General features: G+C 39.6%; 1 protein-coding gene across 10 annotated transcripts in view; it reads left to right on the plus strand.

Moving 5' to 3' along the window:
* DOCK1 (dedicator of cytokinesis 1) overlaps window positions 1–12,007 on the plus strand; it is a gene marked incomplete at its 3' end in the record, with an annotated part of 322,821 nt that overhangs the window by 61,661 nt on the left and 249,153 nt on the right. For all 10 annotated transcript variants that reach the window (XM_082001997.1, XM_082002000.1, XM_082002001.1 and 7 more), the window contains 5 exons: window positions 1,164–1,261; window positions 5,508–5,597; window positions 6,065–6,165; window positions 7,774–7,908; window positions 11,318–11,426. In XM_082001997.1, the coding sequence (XP_081858123.1) occupies window positions 1,164–1,261; window positions 5,508–5,597; window positions 6,065–6,165; window positions 7,774–7,908; window positions 11,318–11,426 (533 nt within the window). The remainder of the gene's footprint in view (window positions 1–1,163; window positions 1,262–5,507; window positions 5,598–6,064; window positions 6,166–7,773; window positions 7,909–11,317; window positions 11,427–12,007) is intronic.

A 12,007-nucleotide genomic window follows, 5' to 3' on the forward strand; every position in this document is an offset into this window, starting at 1 on the left:
GCTGCTTTGAAAGTTTGAATAAAAGAAATGAAGGGGGTATTGGTTTGGAGAAGCTGTCTGTCCTTACTGTTTAAGAGTTACGTTGGGCAGAATTCGCCTAATATTACCCCTGTTGGGGTGGGAGGTAATGTGCAGTAGTAATCCAGTGGATAAACTGAAGGTATACAGTCTTTAAAACCTTGTATTTGTCTCTCTTCAGGGGCTTTTGCTGAGGATGGCTTATGGATAGTTTGGTTTGTGCTGAAAACTGACTTTTATATGGGGCAGGGAGGAATTATTCCCTGATGCTAGTTTGGATGAGGCAGGATGCACCTGGGGTTTTGGGTTTGTGGGCAATTCAGGTTGCATGTTTACAAATGTGGGTTTAACTTACTGGTGTTCCAGTGTTGTTGTTCATATTTCCTAGTGTGCTTATTTGCAGGGGAAGCCCAATTGTGAGTTCCTTGTGAGAAGTTTTCTTTAAACGAAACTGAAAAATGAAGCTCTTGATGACTAATAAAAAAGAGAGAGCTTGCCTTCTGTATTGCCTTATTTATCAGTGAATGCTGAAGTGACATGATCTTAATAGTGGGATATGGGATCTGGGGACAAGACCATTTGCAGTTGCCCGCTTTTGTGATCTGATCTGCACCCTCGCTCTCCATCACTTGGAAGAAACCAAGCAACCAAGAAATCTTGGGCATTATGAGTTATTAAACAGACAGCTTTCCACTGAATTAGCTTAGTTTGCAACTGTTTGCCTTGCATTGTGCCTTATTTTCTTTTTGGTTTATTCAGTGAGAGCGAAGACGCTAGTAATGTTAATGCTGGAAGAGTCATGGCCCTGTAGCTACAACTGTGTTGGTGGCTGACTAGTTTAATTTTGGCATCTTTTTCTAAACACACAACTGTTGTGTACAACAAATTAAAACTGAGGCATCAGACTTTCTTGGCCTAGATTTTAATGCTGACATTTCAAAAGCAGGCTGGTTTTTTGAAAGCCTTTCAGAGTTCTTTCATAACAGAAGTATTGTACTAGGCTTCTGCAGTATCAGAGGTATACTCGAAATAACATCGTTGTCCAGTGAAAATGGCTCCAGTAAACCTATTTGTCCTGAACATACTTATGGGATGTGAGTGAGGGTAAATATCCTGCATGATATAATTGTTTTTCTTATTCCTAGTTGATCTCTTGGGACTTCTGAAATGGCGATCTAACACAAACCTGTTGCAGCAGAATTTGAAGCAGCTGATGAAAGTTGATGGTGGTGAAGTGGTTAAGGTAACAAGTTAATTACTTTAAAACTAAATTTGGTATTGTGATTTTGCTGAATCCCATGTTTCGAGGTATACATATCTTTCGGTTTTTGGTTTTTTGTTCCCCTGCCAAGCCTCACACATTAAATTGTAACGAGGTATCTCTCAGCCTTCAGGATGGTAATGCCCTTCTCCCTGCCCTCAAGAACACTTCAGATGTTGAGTACTGTTAAAACACATGTAAAATGCAAACTTCTGAAAATGTAGGGTGTATTTTTTAGCACTTCAGAGAATTCTTATATACAGATACATGAAGGCAAAGGGCATTTTTCTTTGCAAGATTAAAACGTCTTGGAATTTGTATATGGTAATATTAAATGTATATTTAATATATGGATGTGGAATGCAATCCTACTGTGTGCTGCTGATATTTTTAAAAAAAGCTGTTTCTCCTGAAAATATTTAGCTGAGCCAAATTATTTGCATTTTCCAAGGCTACCGAGTGATTGTAGAGACCTATGTATAAACAGATTTAGCTGTAGAAAAGAGTAGGCTGGGACTTTATTGAATGTGGTGTAATAAATCAAATCTAAAAGAGTGTCAAAAGATGTAATGTATTGGTGACATGATCCTTAAGGGCCTGTAGTGGTGTTTTCTTACTTCAATGGATTTCAATTTGGTTAATAGAAGCATAATGAATATCTCATCTTGAAGTAACTTAAAACATCTGAGACTGCTGATACTATCCTTTATTGAGTAGGGTGAAAATATTATCTCACATGATTTGTTTTTCAGGATGGTTCTACCTGCTGCTGTTTTGTTGTGAATCATTTGGTAGCTAAAAACTTGACACTGATACTCACTTCTGCCAAACATTGTCATAGTTCTCTCATTTGTAATTTTTCCTCTTCTCTAAAGAGGATATGTATGCTCTCAGAGAGCATACAGCAGATTACTGCTTGATGGATATTGGTGATTTTAGAAGTACCAGAATGCGGCACAAAGGAGGTTTAAGTAAAAGCAGTATCAGAGTGAGTTCTCCAGCTGGCACACGCTCACCCCTCCCTGCGCTGTTGCAGGACTTGTATGAAATCACACTCCCTTCTCCCTATTGCATAGGGATCTGAGCAGAACTTGAGTTATGCATAGAACAGAAGAGTGAATGTTTAATACTGCTCTCTTCAGCATTCTTACTTGTTTTTTAGAAGACCACTGTTTACGTTATCCATCTGTTACAGCAGTGTTCAGAAAATCTTTTGTGTAGACTACTTGGCATGTTCATAATACCTAGTTTGTAACTGTTCCTTTCTATTCTTTACAGAGAATTTCTCTTCCCTTTTAACAGAAGCTCTGACTACGAATGTGCATAGAGTCTATAGGATAAGAGAATGCAAACTAATAGTCTAGAACTAGCTCCCTACCTGAGAAGTGTTTTCCTGCTACTTTATACAACAAAGGCATCTATGCTGTGTCCTTCTTGCTGTTACATGAAGTCCTTGTGAAAAAATTTAAAATGAATTCTAGTAACGAAAGTCAATATATGATGCCTAAATGTGAGAAGACTTGATTGATCATAACATGGGCTTCTAACCATCCTTTGTTTTTAAAGGGACTTAGCCAGGCAGTGTTTGTCATCTGAGAGTACTACTTCTCTTCAAACCAAGACAGAAACTTCTCCTGTCAAAGCTATGCTCTACTCTTCCCTTCCTGCCAGCTGGTGGTTAAATGTACTTTATTTGCACATGTTCTTCAACTGAACAAATGGGACTGAAAAGTCTATCATGTGCTAGTGAGGTCCTTTGGTCTGCCGTCTCAGTGGAGGCATGGGATGGAGATCCATGAGGCAGCAAAGATGCAAGGGTTATTGGTGTGTTAAAAACCACAGAAGCACCTCAGAATGGTCACGTAGGAATTAGGGCTTCTCTCTCTCTCCCAAAAGGTGGTGGGATCAGTAGCCCAGCTGAAGTGCATCTACACTGATGCAACGCAGCACAGGCAACAAACGAGGAGCTGGAAGCCATTGTGCAGCAGGAAAACTATGATACAGTTGCCATCACGGAAACATGGTGGAATAACTTGCATAACTGGAGTGCTGCAATGGATGGCTCTAAACTCTTCAGAAGGAATAGGCAAGGAAGGAGAGGCAGTGGTGTGGCCCTGTATGTTAGGGAGTGTTTTGACTGTCTAGAGCTTGATGATGGTGACGGTAGGGTTGACTGTTCCCATGTGCCAGAAGACGAGCTGGACAGCTGAAGACTGTCATCTTCAAGATGACAGTCTTCAGAAGAAGACTGGACGGCTGAAGAGAGCATCCTGGCTTGTATCAGCAATAGTGTGGCCAGCAGGACTAGGGCAGTGATCATCCCCCTGTATTCGGCACTGGTGAGGCCGCACCTTGAATCCTGTGTTGAGTTTTGGGCCTCTCACTACAAGAGGGACACTGAGGTGCTGGAGCGTGTCCAGAGAAGGGCAGTGAAGGTGGGTGAAGAGTCTGGAGCACAAGTCTTACAAGGAGCGGCTGAGGGAACTGGGGTTGTTTAGTCTGGAGAAAAGTGAGGCGAGACCTTATAATTCTCTACAACTACCTGAAACGGGGTTGTGGTGAGATGGGTGTCGGGCTCCCAAGTAACAGGACAAAGGAAATGGCTTCAAGTTGTGAGTTGTGGTGGGGGAGGTTCAGATTGGGTATTTGTTCACCGAAAGGTTTGTCAAGCATTGGAACAGGCTGCCGAGGGAAGTGGTGGAGTCCCCATCGCTGGAGGTATTTAAAAGATGTGTAGACATAGTGCTGAGGGACATGGTTTAGTGGTGGACTTGGCAGTGCTAGGTTAACGGTTAGATTCGATGCTCTTAAAGGTCTTTTCCAACCTTAATGATTCTAGGATTTTTTTTTTCCCCCTCAAAATTCTGTAGTGAAATTACAAGCTGGTTCTCCCCCAGAACTGGTCTAAAATCAGCTGCAAAAAAGCTGGCTTTTCTGTTTTTTCATCTTCAAGTATTAGTAGCATGAACTGTGGGTCCATGTTCATTTGTTTTGAGGAAGTTTGGCATTCAGCATAGAATTCAGCACTGTTCAGTGAGCTGCTAAATAGAGGTTAATTCCTGAGGTTTAACTCTGGATTTAGTAGGTAGTCTAAGTCAACCATGTTTGATCTAGGCAACTCATTGCATAGATAAAATTTTCAAGGGAAGAAGGTGGGAGTCGGGCTGTTTTTCCGTCACTCCCACAATGTATTTAATATCTTTTTGTAGCTGCAGTCTCAGGAAGCAGTTGCCTTCTATTTGTTCAGATGTTCTTCCCCGGCTATACCTTGTCTCGTCTACAAGACAAAAAACATTTTTACTTCATTCGAGACATACTTGCCGGAACAATCCATGTTGAACCCCTCTCTCAACCAAAACAAATACAAACTGAGGCCATGATCCGTTCTCATTCTGCCTTGGAGGAACCCATGTCATTTTTGTGTCGTCTGGTAGAAGAAAATGCTTGGACACAGAATCCCATGCTGATAAAACTGAATGTGTTGATGAGTATCTCTGGGCCATGCATGGATTACTTGTGTCACTGGGAAGAAATACTGTAATTATACATGTGTAAAACAGCTTTTATCCCTCTGCTTAACTTGGATACCCTGACACTAATCTGCTCTTACTTTTGTGTTGCACAGATCAGGGTGTCCAGCCAACTGGCTAGTGAAGACTCTTCCTCTGTTACAGTGCTAGAGGCGTGTAGGTTTTGGGCTGGGGCAGAAGGTTGTGTGCTCTGTTTCCCATGCCTGCATGTATGCTCTCATTTGAAATTGTGGGTCTGAGTTTATGCAGTCATGAAGAGCGATATGCTGTGCGCTGTTCATTGCTCAGCTCAAAACTACTGAGGATGAGTTGAATTACTTGGCATGAGACTGAGTTGCTTGTCTGGTTTGTGCTCTGAAACATCAGTTTTCAGAAACTGCATGGTCCTATTGACTGTGTGTTGAAACACACTTTTATTCATTGACTATAATAGATTAAACTCCCCGTTTGGGTGTACCAAGTGTGATTTCTGACCTTTTTTTTTTTCTATTTTGAGTGATATGGTGTATAGATTATCAACTTAACTAAAATAATGTGCTGAAAAACAAAATGTTAAGTTTTTCTTTTTTTGGCTAACTTTTAAAATGTTATTGCTTTTTAAAATACATGAATGAAAGCAAATACGTCTGTAAAAACTTGTGTGAAATCAAAATTTCGTTTTTCCTGTAAAATGTGATAACTTGTGTATTTATTTGTAGTTTCTTCAAGATACATTGGATGCACTTTTTAACATAATGATGGAGAACTCTGAGAGTGAGACATTTGACACATTAGTGTTTGATGCTTTGGTAAGTTTGCATTGTGGATGGACTAAAACAGATACTGTAATGATGAATAAATAAAGCAAATGTGGTGTCAGTGCTAGAATGAAGTTTACCAAAGAAAAAGATCGTCTTAGCTGTTATCTAATTTTAAAATTATATTTGAAGTTTCAGTTAGACTTGATCAAAAGGTGGTTGGATTACGTTATGTCATCCTTCCAGAAAAGATGGCAGCAATCTGGTGCAGTCATTTTAGTGGATGAACAGTAGGATTTAGGACAGAGGCAGAAAGTTTCTGCTTAGAACCAAAAACTTTGCTATGAACAGGAAGTTCTCAGGAAAGGAGACTATTAATACATTGAGAGGATAATCTAAAGCCAAAGTCTGTGTGTGTTTTAATGTTACTAATGTGGTTTATCTGAAAATAAAGGCTGGTGAATGTATAATATTAGAATTTTTTGGAGGATAGTGCAATAATTATGCTGTTTTTTCAGGTATTTATCATTGGACTGATTGCTGACAGAAAATTTCAACACTTTAATCCTGTCTTGGAAACCTACATTAAGAAGCATTTCAGTGCTACGTTAGCCTACACGTAAATTTTAAAATTTACTTTTTCTACTGTGGCTTGCATAGCTTTTCCAGATACCATTATTCAGTTACTTCTTTATGTAGGTTAATTGGGAATTTGCCCATAGAGCCTTGGGATGGTTTGAGGTTCTTGAAGAAGACTGGAGATAGTATGTCTTTCTCTCTGAAATAATAGTAGTAAAGCATGCAGTCATTTGTAAGCAAGAAGTCTTGATTTTTCTTGTGTTGAAGGAGGGGATGGTTTGACGATTTCAAGAATTTTTTTGTAATGAAAATCTTCACAAGCAATTCCCACTCATACTTGTGAAAGAAATCATGTCCATTTAAGATGCTTCAAATACATGTTGTTTGGTGCATTAAATGTTCTACCCTGTACTATCTGTGTTACCTTCACTTTGGGGAGGAAGCAGTGAAGAACAAAAAAAAAAAGGTCTGTTATTTTTGCTGTCTTAAGTATTTCTTGACAGTAGAGATCTTTGCTGCTGCTTCAGACTATTCATGTTGGAGGAAAAATACGTAATGGATATCTTTGCAGTGTTGGGAGGAAAACAAATCCAAACCAGGAAACGCGCTGTGCACTCTTCTGTAATACAGTCTCTATTATGCGACCAGAAAATGAAAAGTATTGATTTAAAACAGTGAAGAAGAGTTAGGCCTTTAGTCACAACTTTGATATTAGTCACTTCACCGAGTTACAGCCACTATTGCGGCCTTTGTGTGTAGTGTGTAAAGGATGAAGTGTCCTCCAGCATCTGGCTTTGTTAGCAAGAGCTGAAGGTGGCCCTTTTGCTGGTAGGCATGGCGAGCATCCTCCCCTTCCTTAAACGCAGGGAGGCAGAAGCAGGTTTAAGCTTGAGGATGCTGGAAGATCTGAATTCTCACTTGACTTGTGATCGTGGGCATGCCAGATCCCTGCCCCCTCTAAATGCCCATCGATCAAGGTATCTGTCTACTCAATGTTGTTTTCTGTTGGTGGTATATAATGTTGTACTTGTTTTACTTTTAGTGTACCTTTTGAAACATACAGTGTAGCTAGGATGCTTTAAAATGGAATTGCTTGTGGTTGCATTATGATAAGTGATTTACATTCATTGGAACTGAGGTAGTTGAAATGGTATTATTTTTAAAATCGTTAGACTTCAAAATGTGGAACAAGAGAATTTCCAACTGGTGTTATATGCATTTTTGAGAGATTTCCTAACTTGTAGCCTAAAACACATGGGAAAGCGATGTAAAGGGGAGGGGTTTACCAAAGAAACTCCTATTTTATGTGTTTTAATTATAACAATGTGTTTGATTTGATTATTTTTATTATTAGTAGTAGTTGCATCTTTATAATAGCCTAATATCCCTAAATATCCAGCAGAAGATGAGTTTTGCGGAGATTTGCTCTACTGTTTATGTTGAATGGTGTTCTGGGAGGTTTCTTCTCAAGAACAGGTTGCAGCTACTTCCCTGTGAAAACAAGAACATAATAAGTTTTAATCACATGATTAATTTTGTAACTTAGTGGGCACTACCTAGGCACATAATTTTTCTTCAAGCCTGTCAAAATGGAAACTAACTGCTCTGAGCATACTTGTAAGTTGCATGTATTCTTGTGTTTAAACAGAAAATTGACTAAAGTTCTAAAAACGTACGTGGATAATGCTGAGAAGTGTGGTATCACTGATCAACTCTTTAAAGCCATGAAAGCTTTGGAGTACATCTTCAAGTTCATAGTCCGGTCCAGGATATTGTTCAATCAGTAAGTATGATGAATGCTGAAACCTCCTGTAAATCCCATTTACAGTATTGTTCAAAAAGTGTCAAAATTGTAATGCCACAAGTCAAAGTTGCTCAATATTGCACCGTTTTAGAACTATCTTAAGTTGTTAGAACTAATTTCGACGGTCGGTTGCAAGTTCGTAGTCTCAATAGGTTACAGTGGGCGGGATGGGAAAGTGGAAGGAACGAAGGGCTGCAGAAGTCTTCTCCTCAAGAGCGATGGTATTTTTGATAGGAGAATCGCTTGAGTCCCTACACGAGCTGTTTCTGCGCCTGCCAGCATGGCAGAGGCTTGCTGGGGGGCTGTTTTCTGCTCCCCACTCGACCTCCTGCATGGTGAACTGTGGAGACTCGCTGGCGCTGCCCGCAGTGGTGTCCGTCCCTGAAGTCAAGCATGAATAAGTATTCTAAGTCAATTTGGAAGTCAGTAGTGCTTTATGCATGAAATAACAAAAAAAAGTTATAGACCAAGTTGATGTATTGGTCTTCGTTTAGATTCAATCCTTTTACTACTTGTTAGCCATGGTAACAACCTTATTACAAGGGATTTATGTAGAGCTCTGAAGTTACCAGCTCCACCAGTCTTTCTCTAAATTAGAGATTATAATTTATTTCTGTGGGAGTCTTTCTGTGAGATTCATAAAATACTGAATGTCACTTGTGGTTGCAAGTCCTACAAATCACTTTAAAACAGAAGAAAAATAATTATCTCTTGCTGCAGATTAGATTTACAGACAATATGACCCTCTAGTATTGGCTGTTAGATTTCCTTGTGCTAAGCACTAATTCACAATTCTTCAGCATTGGGGAGACGCAGCTCTTGATGACAAGGGATTAATCAGTGAAGCTACTGAATGCTGAATGACACCATGATTTGTTCTGCTGTAAGACTTAAATCCTGCCTGAGTTGTTTGATTTGAAGTGATTATAATGCAGAACTGTAGGAGTGTTCTGAAATGTTGTTAATGTTTTACTGGGAAATCACGGCGAGCAAGCAGAATCTTTTAATAAAAAATATTATGTGTTTTTAACTTTAATATGGTAGTGGAGTGAATATGTGGAGCATTTCAGTAATGTGATTGCAGGCAAGCTGCAGTTCTGGATAAATACGTAGAAACCTAGTTCATCTAGTTAGTCTGGTGGCAAATATATTTGCTCAGTATATCAAGATTTATAAAAGCAAAACATTAGAACTTTAGAAATATCTCTAGAAATGATCTCAGTTGTTACGTTGCATTTACAACAGTTAAAATTTTGAAGGCAGTGCTAGAAGGGTCAACTTGGTGTAATCCTGTTTTTCTCAGAGCTGCAGTGGTTTTGTGCATTATCAGGTATATTCAATAGATACATGTTAATAACTGACAGTAGAAACACATTTGTGACTAACTTGTTTATTTTTATTACAGTTTCCTTTTTGAAATGCAAAGGTTTTTTGTTTGAAGCAGTTTGATTTATTGGACTGTCAAGTTTAGTTACTCTTTATATCGGTATTGGTTTCACCTCTCTAATCTGTTCAGGGGGACACCAAAATCCATTACTGAACTGGTGAGTTAACAAGTAATTTGTCCTGCATAACCCCCAGTTTTAGCCTAAAAGGGGAGTAGAAGTTTGCACAGCAAAATAACACAGTATTTTTTCAGTAGCATTCATTTCCCCTGTGTACTGGTTAAATAGCTTTTTTGAGTATCTGTGGCTCACAAAGGTTTATGAAAACAGCATAAAAATATGCACGTTAGTTTCTGTGTAAAGCAGCAAGAACATTCTGAAGCTCACGTTTATCTTTAGATAAGCCCCTTTCCTTCTGTAATAGGTGGTTCATCATGGTATCTTCAGACATGAAGAAAGCATGCTGTGACTGTACATGCAAAAATTCCTGGGTGTGGTGCTTTTGTTGAGCTGCAGACACACTCAAGACCTTACTGGGTTTAACTCCAGAAGAAATGGAGGAAAATAGGGGGGAATTGAACTCTTACTGGGAGCTGCCCTAATGGCTCTTGGTGCAAAATGTTTAGGTGGGCTCGGGGCAGAGCTAGTGGAACCAAGGAGGGCTTTGGAAGCTCAGTTGCTGTTGGGTGAGGCTCTTGGAGGCAGTCAAAGCCGACCAGGTAAGCATGGGGTTTTAGCTGGGGAAGAAGTCCCATCTGATGTTTATAAAAACCCCTGTTTACATTTGATCTGGATGCCAGATTGTCCTGGGCTGCTTTTAATCACTGATCTTCTTTTTTGTTTAGGGGTGTGTGTGGAGGTATGTGTGTGTGTCACATTAAGTCTGTATAGCTGAGGTTCAAGACGTGTGTTTGCAACAGCCCTTGTGCCGGCGAATCGTACATATTACCAAATGGGGAAGAAATTTTTTTAAAGGATTTGTGTGGAGCTAGTGGTCTTCTCCCCCTCCCTTTCCATTTTGTAGTGGGAATTATCTCATCCTACACCTGAAGCAGAGATCATTCTGTATTTACAATAGTCAAGAGAGTTTCAGGAGCGTTCATTCCTGTGCGGTATTAAACCATTGGACGAAGTTCTTCAGCTTGGCTGTATATTTTTGCCTTTGGTGTTGTTCAGGCATCTCAGGGCAGTTTTTATGCCCGTGAAAGCATCTGGAAGAGGCAGAGTGGGGTCCCTGTGGGCAGATCAGCTCTGAAGAATCCTGCCTGAAGGCACGGGGACCTGCCTTGTGAACTTTAGCTGTGGATGAGTTGTTCTGCAGCAGCTGTACTGACTGTATGGAAACTGAGCCTTAACTAGTTTAGTGTTAGCGAGCCAGAAATTAGAGGTGAAATGCATTTTAACTTTAGTGTTCCCTTCCCATGGGGGAAAAAAATTGTTTTGGGTTTTTTTTGGTGGTCTTTGTGTTTGGGTTTTTTTTTTTTTAAGCAAATAGTGGGTTGATAGACTTTTTCTTTCTTTCACAGAGTTTAAGGTCACTCACCTTAGGCAACTGGTAGATTTTAATGACTGCTGGCAAGTTGTCTAGATGCTTTCTGGCTTCCTCATCAGAGAACTGCTTGGCATTGGTCCTCCCAGACATCTGCTAGCTCTTGTGCAGGGTGAAGAGACTCTATCCCACTGCTGCGTGGATGCATGGAATTGGGTCACCACTGAGGGATTCACTGTGACTTGAAGGCATAAACAACAATACTGAATGTGGCATTTTACATAGGAAGCTTTAAAATAAAAATCTGTTGTTCCTGCTGGCCCAGCCTGGTCAGTCTGTCTTGTTTTTAGTTTTCTGTGAAAGAAAACTCTTGGTTCAGTGAAGAAACTTGTAGAAGTGCTTGAACCTAAAAAAAAGTAATGCAACGAATGATCATCTGTCACTTGAACAGATTTTTTTTAAATGTATTTCTATTGTAGTTGGATTGTGCTTATGAAACCTAATTATTTTTCAGACTTTATGAAAACAAAGGAGAAGCAGACTTCAGGGAGTCTCTGCTGCAGCTCTTTAAGTCCATCAATGAGATGATGAGCAGCATTTCTGATCAGACTGTCATAGTGAAGGTATGTGCTTTACAGGTCTCCATCTTGGCTTTACTTTTGCATCCCTAACCACAGTTAGGTGGTTGATGAAGTGTATGCTTGTGTTTGAGGTAAAACACACTTTTGGGGTCAAACATGGTTAATGCTTAGTGCTTCTAATGAACTGTTTGTGACTATGTAAAGAATATGCTTTGAACAAATAAGTTTACTTAAATTGCTGCGAATACCTCACTTTTATTTTTAAGAGAACTTAGGGATTAAGTGATGTTTAGTTTATTTAACTTGTATAACCTTAAAGTTTAAGGTATTTTCAAGGCATTGTCTTTAAGGCGCTGATAACAATGTAGATCCTTGTATTCTCATGCACTTACTTATATTCTAGGCTGTTGAGGAACTTCAATATAGTATCTTAAGCCCTAGTATATGTTTTTAATGGGAAACCAGTAGTGAGCCAGACTGCAAACTCTGCCCCACACCCCTCTTCTTGTGTCCCTTTAAAATGGCAGGTACTTTTGGTAACATTGGCTGGCTCTTGGAATTGGAAGTGTGGTCTCTGACTTCAAATGAACATGAGTATTGATATCACAGAGCAGAAGCACTGA

This window comes from Phaethon aethereus, assembly GCF_964289735.1.
Source record: "Phaethon aethereus genome assembly, chromosome: 7".
NCBI lineage: Eukaryota > Metazoa > Chordata > Aves > Phaethontiformes > Phaethontidae > Phaethon > Phaethon aethereus.